This window comes from Gobio gobio, assembly GCF_949357685.1.
Source record: "Gobio gobio genome assembly, chromosome: 16".
Lineage (NCBI taxonomy): Eukaryota > Metazoa > Chordata > Actinopteri > Cypriniformes > Gobionidae > Gobio > Gobio gobio.
In genome coordinates this window covers 23,808,873-23,832,219 of record NC_137109.1, presented here as the reverse complement: position 1 = coordinate 23,832,219, position 23,347 = coordinate 23,808,873, and the positions used below count along the sequence as shown (strand labels likewise).

Here is a 23,347-nt window from a genome sequence, read left to right as displayed (position 1 = left end):
CAGCGAAGATACACTCTGGGCCCTATTTTAACGATCTGAAACGCAAGTGTCAAAACGCGAAGCGCAAGTAACTTTGTGGGCGGGTCTCGGCGCTGTTGCTATTTTCCCGGCGGGATAAATGGCTCTTGCGCCCGGCGCAAATCTAAAATGGGTTGGTCTGAAGTAGCTTCATTATTCATAGGTGTGGTTTGGGCGTAACGTGAATAAACCAATCCGAGCGTCATCCAACATTCCCTTTAAAAGCAGGTGCGCAAGTTCCATTATGGATTGCTATTATTATGGCGTATTTACCAGGCGCACGCCAGGAGCGGTTCACAGCCGAGGAGACTGATGTTCTTGTAAGAGCAGTGAAAAACAGAGAAGTGAAGTTGTCATGTTGTACATTATGGTAAAGGTGATTTCACAGTCTTTTTTTTCTTTCAGTTTTTTCAGTTTTTCAGTCGATTTTTTTTCCTGGTTCTTGACGGACAAACCAATTTGTCAGATGTCCTTATATACATATGTCTTGCCACTATTGGGCAAACAGGTCTTATCCTTAATTATTACAATTAGCCTGAATCATTTGTAAGCTAGATTTATGCCTATTTTTTCACATCTTCGTGGCACACCACAATGATTTCCGTCATCTCATGTGTTAATATTTTTTTAGTGTAACAATTTATGATTTGCAAAAATAACTGTTGCATCTGTGTAGATTACATGAGCAAAGTGTATGCGCGTTGTGCACGCTATACATTATGGTCAAGCATGCGCCCTTAAAATAGCATAATGAACAACGCGCAACGCGCCACTGACTTTAGACTAGGTTTTTTCTGGTCAGTGGCGCAATTGTTTAATGGAACAGCAAAATAGCATCAGGGATTGTTTGCGCCGGAACACGCCTCCTTTTTTGCGCTGAACCGCCCAGGTAGCGCAAGTTCATTCACTAGTTTAGCGACGTGCTTCTGTGGAGGGAAAAGCGCGCTTTGCGCGGGTGCAAAATAGGAATGACACATGCGTCGGTGTACAAAGTCAATTGCGCTGGGTGCAAGATAGGGCCCTTTAAGTCCATACAGGCTTAACCTGTATGGACTTAGAGTGTATCTTGGCTGATTTTCAACCCACTTTTTATCGGTACAATGTCAGTAGTATATGTAACTGAACAATGTTTAATTGTTCTCCGTGTTACCTGGGCCCAGAAATTTATGTTTATTTGTAAGCTGTGGAGCGAGATGAGGGTAAGTAAATGACATTTTTGGGTGAATTATCCCTTTAAGAATATGTCATGTGAATGCTTCAGGCATCAGGAGAGTAAATGCAGCTTTTTTTTATCTTGATAAAACAAATTTCATGGTAAAAACAGCAGATGAATATTTGTTCCTTGACATTTATAACTAAAACCTTCCAAAGCAGTGATGTGCCATAATAAAGCTTTCTTCCAGAGCTGAGGAGCCCAATAAACATCAAACATGCTCCTAGGAGAGCCTCGATATAGCAGAACTGACCCAGAACAATCTCCATCCCTCATTTCAGCATTTGCCAGTCTGTGCTGAACCGTGCCTCCTCCTAAAAGGAATTACCGGCTTTGGGAACACCAATTATTTGAATTGATCTAAAAGATGTAAATATTTTTTAATAATTACTTTTATGTGTCAGCCAGTTTCATCAGAAAAGCAGGTTTTGTTTTATTTGCTATTTTGCAGGGATGTACAGACAGTGACACAGCAGTATAACATGTACAACACTAAAAATATCATACATGTACAGCTCAGCACTGTCCTCTTGCATCAGTTTTTCCTGTTTATTTTTAAAATGACGACCTCTCCTGCAAATAAAGCACTTGTAGCACTTTTATAATACGAAGATTATTTCATCCACAAGTCATTCAGTATTCTGGTCACTAATATGTTGAAAGTCGATGAACGAATTTGACTTTCGTGATCAGTTTTCATAAACGCGGCATGGTGACGTGGTGCAGGAACAAATAAGATTTGGCAACCAGCGGAAGAATGCGATGGTTTGAATGCGATAAGAGATGCATTACCTAGCTTCGAGGGAATCCCCACTTTAGCTTTTTCTCATCTTCTCATGTTTTTATCAAGTGATATTTAATTTCTAAAGGTAGAGTTTAGTTTGATTTTACTGTACATAGGAATATATTTTTATGCAAAAGATTTGATAGTGTTCCGTGAGTTCCTTTAAATGCTTTAGTCGAACGCGTTTCTTCTTCCTGGTGTATCTGCAAATGCTGACCATGAATCTACCGTGTCATTCGAAGCAATGTCCAGATAAGCTGTATGCTATGGCTACTTGTTTTTTTATAATAAAATATGTACATGGTCGTGCCTTCACAGCCATTTTATGGATGTACTGAGCATTGTGATTCGCAGTGAAACTGTGCAAGTTAACACCAATAAATGCTGGTAGTGGTAGAGGTTATGATGTACAATCAACTGCAGGGCTTTGAGTTATAAAGTCCAAATTATTGCTTTCATTTCATTAGTACACTTTCAATTATGTAGCACCCTTTGAGTCAAAGGTACTTTGCCGTTATTTGACGATAAGCATTTTTTGTTGCTGACAGCAGTGAACAGCTTGCACAATTTCCTTTCTTTGGATGTCATTATGTTGTTTAAAGATGGAGATTTGGTAATGGTTGAAGCTTTGGAACCATGACTGTGAGCTGAAAAAGTTTGAGCACCGATGGATAAGGATTTGGGGAAATAATGATCCTCCATAACCATGACAGAACCAAAAACACTACTATATGAGCCATGAGTTATTGCTTCTAAAAGAGCGGGCCAAAAGATTTGTGTCAGATATATGACGGAAATAACATTCAGAAATCTCCCAGGACCTTCAAGGGCTTCAGGGTAGTCGTTGCCATCAGGATTTCACCGGAAAGAATTCCCTGCACATATGAAGCGTAATCGAACACCTCAGAGCCCTGAAGGCAGAAGTGCTAAGCATGAATGTGTTGTAAATCTCCCAACAAGTTGTAGAACTTTTGTAAACTCAGTATTTATTTTGGTGGATCTAAGATTGATATTTTCATGTAAGGCTTCTCTTTCAGGGAGCTACGTGTATTACTTTTTCTGTTGCTATGTGACAGCTCTAAAAAAAGGATAATTAAAGACTACGAGATGTTATTAATCCTCGTGTGTGTTGTGTTCTCTCTAACATTCTCATTCCGTCTGTCTATCATAGCCCTTAATGAAGATGCTTACATTCTCCACCTATGTACCTTTCTTGTTGAGAGATGGAAGCCCAGCGTTTAATTATTCATCAGTGTGAAAAACAACAGACTGGCAGTGAGCCCTGCAGTAATGAGGTACAGACTGCTCAGGTTTACTCCCAGCAGAGCGTGCAGCTCCGCACTCACCTTTACCGATGCCAGAGCTCATTTCCCTTCACCAATGTGATGGACCATAAACTGCTTTAAAAGCTCTCCCCGTGCCCTCCCGAGTCCCGTTCACTGAACTCTCACCTTGACATTGTGGCGTCTATGGGTATTTTTAAGAGCACGCGTCAACGTTTCCAAGTAGGTGTGCTGTCAAATTTAAATTGGATGGAAGAAGCTTTTTGAACTTTTCTCAGACTTTGACGAGGAAATAATGACGCAGTCGAGACGCTAACTCGAGCATGATCTGAAAACATCCTCACGGCCATCGCCACTGAATCCGTGTGACCCGAGACCCCATTTCGGCTTTGCGGTTGATCACAGGAGCCGTACTGAGGGAGTTATCTGAAGGGCTGAGGAATGTCTTTTCCCCTGATTGCATTTTGGAGCGACTTGCTGAGTTAAGTGCTCCCTCATCAGCCCTGGAGAACAGACTTTGGCGTTTTTAGGTGAAATTCTCGAAATGCTTCATTTACACAACTCAAATGTCAAGTGTGATAATGGCCTTTGTGCTTGGTGAGCTCTCGCTTAATCAAAGTCTAAGCGGAGCGCCGGCCGGCCAGCCGGTGGGAAATCGAACATAGCAATTAGCACTCAAACACACAGGCTAGCAATTCCGTGTGAAGCTCTCCGTTTGCTTTTCAGCTCTTTAATTTTTAATGCAACTTAGCTATGAGGTTATTTTGCTTATTTTCCTCCCGCTTAATGTGCTTGTGGGACCTCTGCTAATTCGTGTTGGCCTTTTTTGCATATTTGAAGCTTTCACGTCCCTCGTGGGATGCTAATAATGAATCTAACCTTTAAATGTGGGGAGAAATTTAGGCCTTAAGCCTGAGTCTTCAATCTGACGTCTTGCACTGACTGAAGAGTTGAAAAAGTCACGGGAGGTAGACTGAGGTGTGTTGAGAAGCCCTGTAATGAGATTATTTACGAGGAATTGTCAGGTAGTTAGCCTTGTTTTAGACAGACCGCATGCCATTTGCCCTTTGTTCTCGACTTGTAATGAGTCGGGTGGACTTTTCGCATGAGTATTGTATGAGATGTCGTGCTCTTTTCAGTCCTTTTTGGATAAATGTGGTATTTTTCCAGGAAGAGTAACTTAGAAGGCTTCGCAGCGAGGCACACAGACAATGGAAACTGAATAGGCGGTTGTTATCCTCTTGAAGGTTTATAACTTTGACCTGAGCTTGAAATGCTTTCAGAGTCTGTGACACACAGCAGTTTTTCTTCATATCACGCTTTTGTCTTTTTTTATGGGGCAGCTGTTTGATACATCAAATGGTGCTTTTTTTCTGTCTGCCAAGGCCAAATCAATCACTGGAATGACATCAGCTCATACAGCACACTTTCGGTGCGGGGAATCCTGTTCACAAACAAGTGAACATCTTAACTGTGCCCATAAGCAATCCACCTTTTTCCAACGCCCCATGACGCTTTGCGCAAATTATGGGTGTAAAATTCCGTTAAACTGTAAACAATCAGTTAAATGTAATGCAATAATACGCTTTTAAAACTGAAAATAATCAGGAAGAAAACAAAGCAGCGACTGAAAAGAGCTCTCTCTTCATAGATATTCTTGTAATACCACAAATATTCTCATGACGAAAGGAAAATTCACAGCTCATTTAGTCGAACTGACGGATTATGATCATTTGTAGTGCAAGCTTATATTTTGAAATGATTCGTTTCAGTCTCTTTGAATGGAAGTTCACCAAAACCGGAAGGGTCACCTCAAAATTCAAAAGGTGGATAAGCAAACTGTGAGAACGAAAATGGGAGAGAAAAAGTGAAAAAGCTTCATGTTTATCCCGAAATATCCCTGAAATGTGAAATGTAAACCATTAATTTTGCAGTTGTCTTCTCGTGGGAAGTGGCTTTCAAAGCTTTTCTCACGCTGATTTCTAACCTAATATACAGTGTTTATTTATTTAATTGATTTTAAATGAGAGAGAGTTAAGTAACATAGAGCAGATGAGTCCTTCAGGCTGCTGGGTAATAAAGATCAAAGCAGGGATGTAATCAAATGTTCAAGACTGGAGGGAACAAATCTAAGAATTTAAGAGTCTTAGAGAAGCACATAATTATGGTGCTGGTCCTGATAGAAAGGTGTCAGAATACACAGTTAATCACAGTTTGTTGCATATGGGGCTGCATAGCTGCAAACCATGCAGTCAGGGTGGCCATGCTGACCCCTGTCCACCGCTGAAAGTGCCAACAGTGGGCACATGAGCATCAGAAATGGACCAAGGAGCAATGGAAGAAGGTGGCCTGGTCTGATGAATCACATTTTCTTTTACATTAGTCAGGAGGCCAAAACTGATATTAAAACTTTGTCGGACACTTTTTGGTACAAGCATACAACCTATTCAGTATTAATATTTAACCCCTCAACATGTGTTCTAGCCAGGTTGTCAGCTTAGATTTTTTTTTTGTGTCCATTTTAACACTATAATCTTAAAAGTGGTAAAAGCGTATTTTTTTCCCCCCAAAGTGCTTCCATTTTCTGTTACCTACTGTAATTTTGGGCAAATGTGCAATATAATCCAATTTATGTGCAAGCATGATCATTAAAAAATAATAATCAATAAATACCACAAGAGTATCACACCACAAGGGGCACTGTTGTGTCAGCACAGCTGTGATTTGACATGAGGCAGCAGATCCAGAGAAGATGATGACAGCAGGTGTCAACAGTCTGAACAAAACTTTCTAATGGAGTAAATCCCACAATCACACAACAAATTAACTTGGTCTATTTGTCTACACAAACATTTACCTCTATATTCAACCATTCTAACATCGAATGTTGCCAGAAACAGGTAAGCTAAACTGTTTTCAAACTAGCTATACTTCCCAGACAGATAGCTAGGCTAATTTACTTTCATAATTACTAGCTTACTTACTAATAGGTCAACTATGTTTTGTGCAAATGTGTAATGGAAATATTGTTTATAATTGATTTGCTGCACAGCAGCCTATTTTACAGTCTGCTAGCTAAAAGCCCTCAGCTTATGTCAGAGGACATTGTAGTGATCCACTCAGAAACCAATTAGACTAGTGTAGTGAACCATTTCTTTGACTTTAGATGAGATAACATGAGATAACATTTCATGCCAACACTGGATGTGACACTACCAGTCAGTTCACTGGAATAGGAAAAAGGACGGCGTGGAAAGTGTTTCAGCAGTGCCCTCATCTTCTCCACAACTTTGGTGAGGATGAAGTACCAAGTCCAGCGATTCTATCCTCAGCAGAACAGTTTGTCTGCAAACTGTATGATCCTAAAACAACCAGCACTTCAATCTATGATGTTCGCTGTGCCCTGTTTTGGAAAGTGAAAGCCAATGTGGATACCAAATCTTGGAGTAACATTTGATGACCAGCTGTCCTTCAGAGAACACATTTCTAATACAGCTCGCTCATGCCGGTTTGTGCTCCACAACATCAGGAAGATCAGACCGTTCCTAACAGAACACGCAACACAGCTTCTTGTCCAGGCCCTGGTTATTTCTAGACTTAACTACTGCAATGCGCTTCTGGCTGGACTCCCCTCTTGTGAGATCCAAACACTTCGAATGATCCAGAATGCAGCAGCACGTCTGGTCTTCAATGAGCCCAAAAGGACCCACGTCACACCACTCTTCATCTCTCTGCACTGGCTACCACTCGCTGCTCGCATCAAGTTTAAGGCGCTGACCCTTGCCTACAGAGCCACCACGAGCTCAGCTCCTGCTTACTTTGACTCGATTCTGCAACTCCACACCCCCACCAGAAGCCTTCGCTCAGCAAAGGAACGACGGCTTGTGGTCCCATCACAGAGGGGGAAAAATCCCTTTCCAGAACATTTTCATTCAACGTTCCCAGCTGGCGGAACGATCTTCCCAACGCCATCCGAAACGCAGAATCATTGACATCATTCAAAAGTCAACTTAAAACTCAGCTCTTCCGTGAGCACTTAACCTCATAAAAAAACAAAACACTTTCCTCTTTCTCTTCCTTCTTCCCTCCCCACTCTAGCCTGTGCTACACTGAGCAATGTACACGGTCTCAGGATTTCAGGCTCTTATTGCGCTTCTCGATTCTTCATGACCTATCGCTTCATGTACCCCCAAGTTGTAAGTCGCTTTGGATAAAAGCGTCTGCTAAATGCATAAATGTAAATAAATGTAAATGTACTTTACCACCAACTCAGGATGCCTTGTATCTGCACCTCATGAGGGCCCACTATCAAACAAAGGTTTGGAAACAGTCACTAGAGACCCATCCACAGTTGCCCTCACCAACCAGTTGTGGTTGGCACATGAAGGATGGAATGCTTGTCCCGGACTCAGACTGAGCACATGGACATGGTCCCTGGGTGCCTTCTGTTGGCTGCCTACCTGAGTGCCACTGCTTTGATGGAGAAAAACATACCTTTGCCATATGACTATTACATAGTTATTACTACTAACTAGTTACTAACCCCTAACCCCAAAGAAGTGAGAGAGCAGTTATGTTAGTATGGAATTAATAACTATAGTGAGATGTCAATTAAATATAATTTGTGTTACATCCTGGTACATTAATGAAGTCAAATAGCACCATAGACCACCATCTCCAGTTCTACATTTCCGCTTAGACATTAAAGTATTATAACTTGTGCAGAATTGCACTGTCTCTCCCTACAAGCTTTAAACTTGGCTTGACTCATTCCCATAGATAGGGGTACTATTGATAGAGGTTTTGGGATACTATGTTATGTTTCCAAGCTGATATTCACTTTGAAAACTGGCTCTCTTTAGGCGGAGATTGTTTTTTTCATGTTCTAGTTCTGTTGTCTCTTACACTGTACAATAAATGTTCATTCAGCAGACATCCCTGTGTTGGCTTTCATTTGATACCATTTTTATGTATATGGTCCTTGTGGTTGTGGAGATATTCAACATTTATCGTTGGCATGTTGAGTTGAGCAGGAAACCAACCAATTGGCCTGAAATTGCTTGTACAAGTCAAAGAAAAAAAATTTCAGCTTGACAACCACCCTAATATCTCCCCTATGGGTGTCTTCTAACTAAAAAAATAGGGTGACAGCTTGTACCAAAACATGTCCGCAAAAGTCTTAACGGAAGCCCTTTTCAGAATTGGCTCCCTGACTACATCACGTGGATGGCCAGGTGCGTGTACGTCGCTTACCTGGGGAACACATGGCACCAGGATGCACTATGGGAAGAAGCCAAGCTGGCGGAGGCACCGTGATGCTTTGGGCAATGTTCTGCTGGGGAACCTTGGGTCCTGCCATCCATTCAATTCGATTCAATTCAAATATTTGTATAGCGCTTTTCACAATACACACAGTCTCTTCACAGGCGTCGAGTCATCTCATCACAGGTGTTGGGGCATCTGAAGTCTCCATGAGAGGCTGGATACAAACTGGAGCTGATGAACTATTTACCTCGGGACTAGTGTCCCGAGATAACAACAGAAAAGCAGATGGGAAATAATTAGCATAGCTGCTGTTCAGAATATGAATGCTTTTGATCCGATTTAACTGTAGTATAAAAGGTAATTATAATGTGAATGCTTGGCTAAAGAGATGCGTCTTTAATCTAGTTTTAAACTGGGACAGCGAGTCTTAACCTCTAACAATATCAGGAAGACTATTCCAGAGTTTAGGAGCTAAATGTGAAAATGCCCTCCCTCCTTTAGTGGACTTAGATATCCTAGGAATGACCAGAAGCCTCGAGTTTAGTGATCTTAAAGAGCGCAATGGTTTGTAGGGCGATAGAAGATCTGTTAAATAAACTGGAGCTAAACCATTTAGGGCTTTATAGGTCAGTAGCAATACTTTGTACCATCCATGTGGATGTTGCTTTGACACGTACCACCTACCTAAGCATTGTTGCAAAAAATGTACACCACCCTTCATAGAAACGATATTCCCAGGTGGCTGTGGCCTCTTTCAGCAGGATAATGCGCCCTGTCTCAATCCAATCGAGCATCTGTGGGATGTGCTGAACAAACAAGCCCAATCCATGGAGGCCCCACTTCGTAACTTACAGGACTTAAAGGATCTGCTGCTAACCTCTTGGTGCCAGAAACCACAGCACACCTTAGTGGACTCCATTCCTCGACGGGTCAGGGGTGTTTTGGCAGCAAAAGGGAGACCAACACAATATTAGGTCATAATGTTATGCCTGATCTGTGTATTTTTAATCAAATGTAATTAGAATAAGACACTATATCGCAATCAAATAAAATCATTAACAACAACATTCATTGTTGCATCGAAGATGCATCTGAATTGGTAAATTACAAATGCATACATATCCAGATCTCATACAAGTGCTTTTTTGCAAAAATATCTTGAATTTTGTGAGCATTTGTTTTAATTTTTATGACATTCTCTAATTCTGACTGGGACCAAGACAAGACCAAGACATTTAAAAAAATGGACCGGTCTTGAGTACTACAACACTATAAATATGCATATAAACATGCAATCAGATAAACTAAATTAATTTATAAAGAAGGCAAGGAGATGATGCATGTCCCAGATCTGCAGAAATAGATGGGGTGAAGGATGTAGGCTACTCGTTTAGCCCTCTTCACCTGATTTTTTTTTTCCTCACAAAAGTCCTGATGAGAAGAACTGGTACTTGTATGTCAAATGTATGTTTACATTTTGTAGCATTAGCTGTTATTATGTAGACTACATTACTGTAGCAGAGCTGCATATCTTGACAAAGACTGGCAAATTTAAAAGTATTCTCAAAACCGAACTGAATTTCATCTGACCGCGACATTATTAAGTGCTACTCTGCCCTCTGCTGGTTCAAGCTACATGATGACTTCAAATTCAGTAAAATAAGCTTTTTAAGTAACATGACAGATTATCAAAATAAAACATAATTTCAAATAAATAAATATATTTTCTTAGTGTGTACATGTGTGCATGATAGGCTAACTTATGGTTAACCAATTAACAGGTTTTTAAAGTAGTTTAAAGTAGTTTTTATTTTCATATTACAGACATGTTTACATCTCAGATGATCACAAGATTAACTTAGTTGCTTTCTAACCCCTAATAATAAGCATCTTGGGAGTGAAACTTCTCCATTTATTTTACACTTTACACAAATCTAAAGTGCTATTTTGCTATTATCTAAAGGATGCCTTGTCTTACACATGCATCAGTAATTATCTCATTGATATACATGTCACACTGGCTTGTACTTTAGACATTGTATTGTCTGACATTATGGCAATTCACTTATCCTTACAGTTTAGGTCAATAATGCAAAAGGTCAGCAGAGTATACAAAGTTCAAAGTAGAGTAAAAGGTCAGCGTTAGTGAAATGTTTAATTTAAAAAAAGCACATGCAGGCAAAGTTCAAGGAACAGTAAGCTATATTTTTTTAACACTGTCAGTGATATTTAGTGTATAGAATGTAACCCTTATAATGTTTAATATAGTATTTGAAATGTATGTGAGGATCAAAGAAATGCTAATCCTCCTAACCCAGTGTAATTTTACTATTATTTATATAATATTAATTTCTGTTTTCGTTTTCGTTTTAGTTAACAAAATTGTTCTTTAGATTGAATTACATCCTTTTACATCATTGTACCTGTAATAATGCACAGGCTGTTCTAATGGGATTGTCCATGCAGTTGGGTATGAAATACTTTGAATAAAATGTATCTGGTAAATGTAATAGAAATGTCAGGGCCTGTAAATTGATTGCCATTTAGAACCCTTCTGTATGGCCTTTCCATCCTCTGATTTTGAAACCTTGTTAATGAGGGTATATTTCATAACCTGCCTTGAATGCAGGTCGGTTTGTAGTGACTGCAGAAAACCAAATATATTTCGAGTGGAAGAAAAGAAAAAGCGTGACATCAGGTAAAGTGGGTCATGTTCATTCATAGGTCATGCTGGGGTGCTCTTTAAACATCAGGAGCCAATCATGTTTGAACAGTCATTAATAATTACCATTTGCCTGACATCACTGTGATGGGCGTGGTCCAGCTGCAACACACACACACACACACACACACAACCGATCGCTCGCAACAAGCACATGGTAAGACAAATGCTCTGCATACAATTTTTATGAAAATAGCTATAATCCATAAAATATTATACTGTTTCTTTTAAAATAATGATCCAAAAATTGCATATTATTATTTGTAAGGATGTTTAGTTGTGACCCATTTAGCTTAGCTTAAGGTGTTGGGTAAAGTGGGACGGTAGCTGTCTATTAACGTTGGACACTTCAAATCTATTCTGATGAAAGATGATCGTTCATCATCATACATTACCTATTATGTCATGGATCATGTCCTAAGCCTGATGTTTTCTAATAGTCCCACTGTAAATTAGCTATGCTAGGTGGATGCTAATATGATTTCTGTTTCTGAAGTTTGAATTTGATCTTCTAAAGATCAACTTTATCTGGAGGCTGTTGGATGAGTGACAAATGACAACACTAGCTAATTCAATTGCTGTTTATTTTTAAATATAATAATCAACACTCAAAGAAACAAATTATGCAAACATGTGAACTACACATAAGGCAGTTTTTGCATTAACTTATAAATATAATTATAAAATGCATGTTTTTACTCCAATTCGTTGTTGTAATATAATCATTTACAGTGTCTGTCATTTTCATGACCGATTTATTTAAACATATATTAAATAATCAACACATTAACAGGTTAAAGGGTTAGTTCACCCAAAAATAAAAATTGTATTTACTCACCCTCAAGTCATCCTATGTATAACTTTAATTTTATTCATCTGAAAGAAGAATGTCATATAAGTTAAATAAAAAATGTCCTGGCTCTTACAAGCTTTATAATGGCAGTGAATTGTTGTGTCCCTAAAAGTGCATCTATCCATCACTAACTGCTCCACAGTTATTATCGCCTTCTGAAGCGAAGTGGTGCGTTTGTGTAAGAATATCCATATTTAAAACTTTATAGACTAAAATAATTAGCTTCCGGCGGTCAGCCGGTATGTACTTTTTCTTCACAAATACTTTTATGTCGTAGTATAAGTAGGCGAACTGGGACGCAGCATGTATCACTGCACAGCACCCTAAGCAACCACTCTTAGCAACGTAAACATATCGGTTTGCTCTGGAACAAGTAATAGATTAATAAGACCAAAGATTGCCCGTTTGATATACCCCAAATGTATCTCATGTTTAACCACAATTTACATAAGAGCAGTGATGCCAGTAACGCGTTACTTAGTAGCCCTTTAGTTACTTGGTAACGCGTTACTCTAATATGACTACTTTTTTCCAGTAACGAGTAATCTAACGTGTTATGATTTCCAAACCAGTAATCAGATTAAAGTTATTTATCCAAGTTACTATTTTAGTCATTTTCCTTAGTAAAAATATACATATTTGCTTTCTTCTTGCGTCTCTTTATTACATTTTTTATTAAAACTTTTTTTTTTCCAGGAAATATTTTTTAATTTCAATTTAAAATGTCAGGAGATACATTGTTGACGTTACTGTTAAAAATGCACTTCCAATAAAGTGAGTGTTGGCAAAAACGGTTGTCATTTCTATGTTGAGGCGGCAGGGGTGTTGGCGGCAACTGCTGAATGTAACTAATAAAAAATCTAACTTGAAATCTAACTTAGTTGCTTTTTTAATCAAGTAATCTGTAAAGTAACTAAGTTACTTTTTAAAGGAGTAATCAGTAATCCGATTACTTTTTCAAAGTAACTGTGGCAACACTGCATAAGAGCCAGTGGCAAATTCCTGAAGGACTGGCCGAGATGAAGCTGTTCTCTGACAGCATGGATCTCACATCTGCGAAAGCTTTTAAACAAATTGTAAAACAGGCGCTATGTTTATATATGAGTCACATATTTGAGGTCTAGATAACTACATTCTCACATTAAAAAAACTCTTACAACTACATTCCATGAGACAATAACTGTAGTATTTGTAAAATTATGGAGGTTTGCTCGCCCGCCATGATTCGCCAGAAATGTTGCAAGCGTAGTGATACAAACTGTGAAACGGTTAGAGTGCTGATACTGGGAGAATATTGCATAGCTCTTAGCCAATCAGAATCGAGAACAAGAAATAACTGTTACAGTTATTAGACCAGAATATAAGACCTAATTCAACAACATTCTGACTTTTATCTTTTCATAGAAAAATGGCACCTAACCCTGAGCAGTCAGGAAAACTGCAGAGAAAACGGCAAGATAAAAGAGCACTTGAAGGAAGAAAAGGGCTGAAGATTAATCAGTGGAGAGAGGACCAAATGAAAGCAGCTATAGATGAATATAAAGAGCAAGTCGCGTCAGGGAGACCTGCTCTTCGACCGCTCGCAAGGAAGTGGAACGTGCCGAAAACAACCCTTCAAAGACGCGTGAAAGGGCTTGTTGAGGGATCTGAGCATGCGTCTGGAAGAAAGCCATTCATCCCTGTTGAATCTGAGCAGGAGTTAGTGCGTCTTCTCACATTGCTTTCACAGAGAGGCTTACCGTTGAGGAAGACTAACGTTCAGGCTATTGCCTTTGAGTTTGCCAAGATAAATGGCATTCAATGGCTTTCAGAAGACAAGCAAAAAGCGGGATATTCCTGGTATGAGGGCTTTATAAAGCGAAACCCAGGGCTGAAAATAACGAAACCAGGGGCCATATCACCGGCTGAAAGGATGAATGAAGAGGAGCTGGGAAAATGGTTCAGAGATGCTTTGGGAATTAAAGATGTCCCCTCAGATATTTGGAAGTGGGATTTATCAGGACTACAAGACGACGACTTCTCACGGTTCGGTTACACATCTAAATGGCTAGATATAAATTGTTTAGAAAACACACACACACATATATATATATTAGGGCTGAACGATATGGACAAAATTTCATATCTCGATTTTCATGCCAGATATCTCGATATCGATACAATACGATATGACTACGTGTTCGGTGAAAACCAGAATCTGAATTAAAATGTGTTTGATTTAAGCCTACATTTCAAAAATTTGTGTCAGAAAATGTATTGTTTTTAAGCCTTTGGCACGTACGATCACACAGGTGTAAACAGTCTAGGCTGGTCCTGGAGCGGATGATCAAGTGCATCACATGATCAACAGAGACAGGCGCGCTCAGAGCTGTCATATATCACAACTTTTCAGTGTTTTCAACCACATACTGTTTATTTTAGGTTTCAAACATATAAATTCACATAAGTACTAAAAAAAACAATACATTTAGAGTTTGTAAAATACACACTGATGTCTATGGAAGAGGTAATAATAATCCTTTCCATTATAATTCACGTTTTATTCATATCAGATACACATTGTAAGTAACTTCAATGTTTACTCTATTCTATTCCCAGTTCACCAGCCACTTACTCTTAAGTATTTCGGGAGAAGTGGATGAATTCACGTGTTGTAAACATAGAGGTTGTAAATCCAACAGATCCGATTCTCTGAACTGCGTCTGCGGCACAAACTAATGCTGCCTTCACGTGCTATCGGAAATTGGATGATTCCGACTTCTGAAATCGTGATTACTAGCGCATTGCATTCAAGTTTCAAAATGTGAGGGCGTTCATGTGCAATGTTTACCTAGGAAACTCGTATTTACGATAATTCCGAGAGCACGTGAAGGCACCATTACACGGCGGCGCCCATCGCGCATACAGCTCAACTAACGCGATCGTTATAAAGGTGTTTAAACAACAATATACTTCCACTTGCATGTATTTGACAATCGGAATATCAGATATTTCATGCCATAGCTAACACATTTGTGAATATTCTGAATAAAATAGGAAAAAATGACAAAAGCAGATCATCAATCATTCAGTGCTGTTGCTGCTGAAGTGTGTCACGTGACAAGCAATGACGTGTCACCGTGGAAACGCCCCCTCCCACTCTCAAGTCCCTGTGCGCGCGCGCTGGCTTTAGCGGTGCATTCAAGGGCACTCGTAAAACTGATGTTTGTTGTGACTGCCAGAGTTGTATGCAGGGCGAGTGCGGAGAGGGGAAATCTATATCGTCTATATTGTTGCTTTTTTCGATAGTAATATCTTGAAAGTTCATATCTAGATATAGATACGATAACGATATATCGTTCAGCCCTAATATATATATATATATTAGGGGTGGCACGGTACATGAAAAACATCCGAACTGTTCGGTTCGCTTGTCTCGGTTCGGACGTGTGCGGGGCACGGTTCGACGCATGCGCAATGTAGCCTCATGCCCGTATGTTACCTCAGACAGCAGCGGGTGTCCTTTTCGCGCAAAATAAGAATATGTGTGGACATACAGTAAAAGTGGAGTGCTGCAGGTCACGTCACATGTAGAAATGGCAAGTGGGAGAGATAAGGAAGGCTGCCCGGAGTTGGAGTCGTAACGCTGGCTTCACACCGCTCGCACAAGCAGTGCGTATGGAGAGCGGGCGCATTCACACACTGGCAGCATTAAGGCCTGTACACACCGGGACGAATATCGCACGCGCTTATCGCCAGCGTTTTTCGTGACGTTTTTCGGCGCGTCTTGAGTGTTCACACCCAAGCGATTTCCACTGGCGATGCGCCGAGTGAACGTGCACGTTCAGTAGATGCGCTCCCGGTACACAAGGTGGTGCTGTGGCACTTTAAGCTTCTGACACTCGCTTGTCACACAGAAGAAAAGGAGAGACAGTATTTACGTGCTTGCCAAAACCACAGATATATTATGTCTATGGCAAAATCATTCACACACTTGTTGCTAACTGGCAAGCAGCATTAGCAGCCCATCTTCTTCTTTGTCTACTTACTACTTCTTCGTCGTATCAATGTGTGCTCGGCAAAACCGTTTTGTGCTTGAGCGCCACCAAGTCATGTTTTACTGTCACTTCAGCAGCTCCAGGCACGTGAACAAGAGCGCCGATCTCATTGGTTGGACAGTTTTTTACGCGCCGCGTCAAAATAAAAAAACGAACCCGAGGCGTTTTTTTAAAAATGACGCTTTTACGCCTGCCGTTTTGCGCGTCGGTGTGAACACTCACATTGGCGCCCATTGTTTAGTCCCGAGGCGTTAAACGTCGGCGATAAACGCGTGCGAAAATCGTCCCGGTGTGAACAGGCCTTTAGTCTTGCGCAGCTGAACCGCCGGCTCGTGCCGCTCGTATATTGCAAATACAGATGAATATTGTCCATTCTGTCACATTTTCCGGTCTTCTCCTCCGACCCGTGTCTGTGTCGTGCTTTGATTTATGATGGGCAGCATCTGCTGCAAATGCGACCGTGTTACCCTCTGTCTCAAACGCGCATGCATATAACATGTAAGGCTAAGTAGTTCACATGATAAATGTAACATTAAAGGTCCTGTTCTTCGTGATCCCATTTTTCAAACTTTAGTTAGTGTGTAATGTTGCTGTTAGAGCATAAATAATACCTGTAAAATTATAAAGCTCAAAGTTCAATGCCAAGCGAGATATTTTATTTAACAGAAGTTCCCTTTCAAAGCCTACAGCGAACGGCCGGTTTGGACTACATCCCTGCACATCCTGCTTTAATGACGTCAGTAGAACAGGTTGTTGACTAACCTCCGCCCACAAGAATACGCATAAAATGGGGCGTGGTCTTGTTGCTCTCCCACGTGGAGAAGAGGAAATGTTGCGTTCGGTTGCGTTTGTAGAGTGAGTTTGTCATTTTTACATTCAAAAACATCATGATGAATAAGTAATAGGCTATTTTCTGCCCTGATTTTGAGGCTCTCTCCTGCACGCTCAGTTTTGATGGGCGTGCCACACTGAAGACTTGGAAGTTAATGTCCACGGCTGGTATTTGATAAGATTTACATATTTAATGAGCTTCTGCTCCCCCTGTCAGTGACAGCATGTGGCAAACGGCAACCGGAATGAATGGCCCAGCCCACAGCCAGGGCTCGCAAATTGTCTTTATCAAACAAACACAATGATTCATCTCTCATCCACCCGCGATTGATTGGTATTTTTGATATTTGTTTATTAACGTTACTTGGCCCGCCCGATTGATGAATATAACCGTGAACCGTATACACACACACACACATGCGCCCTTCAAATATCGAGTCAAGAGAGTGAACAACGCACATCAAGACAGTAATGAACCAAGAACACCACAAATAAAGTATTCTCCAGCCTGTGACAGCGTGCTAAGGTATGTTCTGTTAGACACGTACACATAATCCATAGATATCAAACGATCTGTAACAATGCAATACCATCACATATAAAAAATTTTTTTTTTACTAACATTAAGGCCTGTTCACACCGGGACGATTTTCGCACGCGTTTATCGCCGACGTTTAACGCCTCGGGACTAAACAATGGGCGCCAATGTGAGTGTTCACACCGATGCGCAAAACGCCAGGCGTAAAAGCGTCATTTTTAAAAAAACGCCTCGGGTTCGTTTTTTTATTTTGACGCGGCGCGTAAAAAACTGTCCGACCAATGAGATCGGCGCTTTTGTTCACGTGCCTGGAGCTGCTGAAGTGACAGTAAAACACGACTTGGTGGCGCTCGAGCACAAAGCGGTCTTGCCGAGCACACATTGATACGACGAAGAAGTAGTAAGTAGACAAAGAAGAAGATGAACAGCTAATGCTGCTTGCCAGTTAGCAAAGAGTGTGTGTGAATGGTTTTGTCCATATACATAATATGTCTATGGTTTTGGCAAGCACGTAAATACTGTCTCTCTTCTCCTTCTGTGTGACAAGCGAGTGTCAGAGGCTTAAAGTGCCGCAGCACCATCTTGTGTACCGGGAGCGCATCGACTGAATGTGCACGTTCACTCGGCGCAGCGCCAGTGAAAATCGCTTGGGTGTGAACACTCAAGACGCGCCGAAAAACGGCACGAAAAACGCTGGCGATAAGCGCGCGCGATATTCGTCCCGTTGTGTACAGGCCTTTAGTGTGTTGCTTAATTCGTTCATGTAATCTCATCCTGTCTGCAAATCCAGTGTCTTGTTTACAAACGAATCCATGGTTAAATGAACATACGCACAACGTCTTCCCCACGTGAGCTGGATATTCAATAAAGTTCATCCATGCATAATATTGGAATCCGAATGAAGCTTATGCGGTATGTTTACTGCTTAGAAATTCGATGCCGTTTAGCTCTATGCTGCTCTTAGTTGTCATGTTAGTGGTACGAGTCGGTGGGCGGGGCTACAGAATCGGGCGTTGTTCTTCTTCTGTTGAGGTGGTGCTTCACTACACTCTCACGTCATAGCCGGGCACATTCTGAGATTGATCGTTTGCTGGGCCTGGTGTCAATAAAAGCTTTTCTTTGACTAACAAGGAAGTTTTCAGCTCTGAAACTTAAAGGATATTCTTATATTACCATGACCTTTTATATATCAAAAGCTCAAGGGAAAGTTGAATTCTCAATTCATCACCCCTTTAAAGTGAAGTCCTTTATTGACAATTAAAAGTGTTATATAGCCCACTGAGTCATTCGAGACTTAATGCTGACAACAATGGAAGCACTTGTGAGAGAACTGTCAGGAGACTTATTTCTTAGCACAAAAGATCAGATGATCATTATGAAAATACATATTTTGTATTTGTTCAGAAAGGGTGTACTCATTTATGCTGTGGACTATAGATATATACACCGATCAGGCATAACATTATGACCTAATATTGTGTTGGTCCCCCTTTTGCTGCAAAAGAGCCCTGACCCGTCGAGGCATGGACTCCACTAGACCCCTGAAGGTGTGCTGTTTTATCTGACACCATGATGTTAGCAGCAGATCCTTTAAGTCCTGTAAGTTGCAAGGTGGGGTCTCCTAGGATCGGTCTTGTTTGTTCAGCACATCCCACAGATGCTCAATTGGATTGAGATCTGGGGAATTAGGAGACCAAGTCAACACCTCAAACTCGTGCTCCTCAAACCATTCCTGTACCATTTTTTTCTTTGTGGCAGGGCACATTATCCTGCTGAAAGAGACCACAGCCACCAGGGACCGTTTCCATTAAGGGGTGTACACGGTTTGCAACAATGCTTATGAAGGTGATAAGTGTCAAAGTAACATCCACATGGATGGCAGGACCCTAGGTTTCCAAGCAGAACATGGTCCAAATTATCAGACTGCCTCTGCCAGCTTGGCTTCTTCCCATAGTGCATCCTAGTGCCATGTGTTCCCCAGGTAAGCAACGTACACGCACCCGGCCATCCACTTGATGTAAAAGAAAACGTGATTCATCAGACCAGGCCACCTTCTTCTGATGCTCACGTGCCCACTGTTGGCGCTTTCAGCGGTGGACGGGGTCAGCATGGGCACCCTGACTGGTCTGTGGCTAGGCAGCCCCATGCGCAACAAACTGTGATGCACTGTGTATTCTGACACCTTTCTATCAGAACCAGCATTAACTTCTTGAGCGATTTGAGCTACAGTAGCCTTCGCTCGCCATGTGCATCAATGAGCCTTGGCTGGCCATGACCCTGTCGTTGGTTCACCACTGTTCCTTTCTTGGACCACTTTTGATAGATACTGACCACTGCAGACCGGGAACACCCCACAAGAGCTGCAGTTTTGGAGATGCATTTTTCCTGCCTCTAACACATCAAATTAGATGACAAAATGTTCACTTGCTGCCTAATATATCCCACCCACTAACAGGTGGCGTGATGCAGAGATAATCAAGTGTTATTCACTTCACCTGTCAATGGCCATAATGCTATGCTTGATCTGTATATATTAGGGGTGTAACAGTACACGTATTCGTACCTAACCGTTTCGGTACAGGGCTTTCGGTTCGGTGCACGTGTGTACCGAACGGTTTCCGAAGGCAATTTTTAAAAGTTAACAGTCGGTTTGTTTTAAGTGCGAACACACTTCAATCCGAGTTCCCACACGAATATATTAAGTATTCAGTCCATTTTCAGTCCAGCACGAAATTCAAACGATAAATGCCGTTTTGACGCTCTTTAATGTGACGTGACTGATCACTGTATAGGCGTGTCAGTTCAAGCGGCCACGAGTGAATGTGATCATCTATAAATGCGATCGATCATCTCTTCCTAAAGAATAAACACGAATGAACATCTGAAGGTATGTTGAGGATACATTACAACTTACTGTCACATATCATATGTGGTGTAATCGCTCAATCAGTGTTTCAACGGCGGAAAGATGTCAATCACATTTACCTCAGGCAGACATTCAGTGTCCACAGAATTTTATTCACTAGCGAAATCAACTCTTTAACTAAATATATGCACTATATTAGCCTATATATTCACTATATTCTACTTAACCTGTTAGTGATGTCCTGATTATTTAATGTAGCTATGTTTAAATAATCCTGTCATGAAAATGACAGACACTTTGTATAAATGATTATATTTCAATAACGAATTGAAGAAAAAACTATTTTATAATTAGATTTAGAAGTTATTGCAAAAACTGCCTTATGTGAAGTTTACATGTTTGCGTACTGTTATTTGAGTGTTGATTATTATACCTAAAAATAAATAACAACTGAATTTAGGCTAATAGTTTGGGCTCTGTTGTTAACCTTTAATATTAATGTGCAAGTAAGGGCTCCCTATATAGTTTACAGCAATTTCTTCAATAAACTTTATAATCTAATTAATTTAAGGACACACTTTTTTTCAGTAAACCACTGTTTAATAAAAATAAATAAAAAGCAATTTTGTAAAACTGCTGCACCGAACCGTGACTTCAAAACCGAGGTATGTACCGAACCATCAGTTTTGTGTACCGTTACACCCCTGGTATGTATATGTATGTATGTATGTGTGTGTGTGTATATATATATATATATATATATATATATATATATATATATATATATATATATATATATATAATGCGCTAATGAATATTGTAATTGTAGTGGGGCAGGAATATTAGACCTAATTCAACAACATTCTGACTTTTATCTTTTCATAGAAAAATGGCACCTAACCCAATGCAGTCAGGAAAACTGCAGAGAAAACGGCAAGATAAAAGAGCGCTTAAAGGAAGAAAAGGGCTGAAGATGAATCAGTGGAGAGAGGACCAAATGAAAGCAGCGATAGATGAATATAAAGAGCAAGTTGCGTCAGGGAGACCTGCTATTCGACTGCTCGCAAGGAAGTGGAACGTGCCGAAAACAACCCTTCAAAGACGCGTGAAAGGGCTTGTTGAGGGATCTGAGCATGCGTCTGGAAGAAAGCCATTCATCCCTGTTGAATCTGAGCAGGAGTTAGTGCGTCTTCTCACATTGCTTTCACAGAGAGGCTTCCCGTTGAGGAGGACTAACGTTCAGGCTTTTGCCTTTGAGTTTGCCAAGATAAATGGCATCCGAGGGTTTTCAGAAGAGAAGCAAAAGGCGGGATATTCCTGGTACGAGGGCTTTATAAAGCGAAACCCAGGGCTGAAAATAACGAAACCAGGGGCCATATCACCGGCTGAAAGGATGAATGAAGAGGAGCTGGGAAAATGGTTCAGAGTGTACGAAATCACCCTTGATACCTTGGGAATTAAAGATGTCCCCTCACATATTTGGAAGTGTGATTTATCAGGACTACAAGACGATGACTTCTCTCAGCAATATGTCAGAGAAGGTGAAGAGCCCTGCTTTCAGATCAGAGCTGAGGAGGAAGAGGAAACTGCCTCCACATTACTAGCAGCATTCAATGCCAGTGGTACATTTGCTCCTCCGCTTATCATTTTTAAAGAAAATAGGGTGGGAAGTGAGCCATTGAACAAATCCCTGGAAAACGTTTGTGTGAGAGCGTCGAATAATGGCTGGATAACAGCAGAGCTGTTTGTTGAATGGGGTGAAATGTTTGTGGCACAGCTCCCAAAAGATGACGCCAGAGCCCACCTTCTGCTCCTCGATGGCCAAAGCAGCCACATATTCAACCTCTGCTTTTTTGATCTCATGAACCAGAACAACGTTGAAGTCATATGCTATCCTGCACTGCAACCGGCAAACAGAGCTCTGTTTGGGAGCCTTAAACACAACTGGTGTGAAGTGAGTCGCAAGTGGAATCAGCAGTACGCAGGCTTGAAGCTGCCCAAAGCACATTATTGTTCTGTTTTCACGGAAGCGTGGAAGACAACTGCCACTGTGGATAGAGCCCAGGATGGATTCAGGACAACAGGGATGTTCCCAATAAATAAGCTGGCCTCCATTGAGCATGAACCTCCTCCTGCCATCCTGTACCGTTTGGAAAGTAAAACGCCGCTCACTGAAGACGCTGCACATTGCAGCACGGAAAGCTCTGATGAGCCTTCAGTTGTTGAAGTGGCACCATTCAAAGACTTTGTGGTCATACAAAAATGTAACAGGGGTATAAAGACACCCAGAGCCAAGACAATAGCACATTTCCACAGAAACGCAGAACACCTTCTTTATAATGAACATTTAAAACAAAAAAACTTGAAAACGACCTCCTACAAATGCAGGGGTTGCTTCATAAAACACGGCGCAGGTGAGGATCCAAAAGCTTCCGAAGCATGGATCAGATGCAGCAACTGTAAGGCCTGCTACCATGAGTCTTGTGCAGGCGAGGATGGGATATATGAGTGGGCTTATGATGTAGATGGTGATGATCAGTAAACTGAAGCATGGAAACCGAGCAGGATTTCAGAACAAGAAAAAAATGATCAGACTAGAGGTGTTAAAATAAAACACTTGTCCTGTGAAAATTAGTTATCAGCTTCTAAGACAGTATGACCCATTGAATGGACTGTGTCACAGCAGCCTTGTTTTCATTTGTTTCAAATTAAACGAATCTGACTAACGTCCGTTAATGCTTGGATACTTCTGTTTGTGACGGCTGGTCAATAGGGGGCGCTGGGCGCCGCTCCCTCAAGTTAGCCAGAGAAGAATGTTACTTCAAACTGTGACTTCAAAATGTTAAATATATATTGCAAAGTAATTACAAAATAATATTATTTATTCATACTATTCGACTAGTAATCGTGTTAGCACCTATTAAAAATCTAAATCCT

The 23,347-nt window shown here is 40.8% G+C and overlaps 1 protein-coding gene across 1 annotated transcript; it reads left to right on the top strand.

Moving 5' to 3' along the window:
- The first annotated feature begins 11,374 nt into the window (after positions 1–11,374).
- LOC307139919 (uncharacterized protein) lies at positions 11,375–23,345 on the top strand. Its single transcript, XM_079839085.1, has 3 exons — positions 11,375–11,442; positions 13,543–14,163; positions 21,296–23,345. The coding sequence occupies exons 2-3, from the start codon at positions 13,547–13,549 to the stop codon at positions 22,950–22,952; spliced, it is 2,274 nt and encodes a 757-aa protein (XP_079695211.1). The 5' UTR covers positions 11,375–11,442; positions 13,543–13,546; the 3' UTR covers positions 22,953–23,345.
- Positions 23,346–23,347: the final 2 nt, after the last annotated feature.

Excerpts from the sequence above, each read along its gene's own strand:
- LOC307139919 (XM_079839085.1), top strand. The coding sequence starts at position 13,547 with ATGGCACCTAACCCTGAGCAGTCAGGAAAACTGCAGAGAAAACGGCAA. Across the intron at positions 14,164-21,295 it reads CAAGACGACGACTTCTCACG|AAAAATGGCACCTAACCCAA; the intron begins GTTCGGTTACAC and ends ATCTTTTCATAG.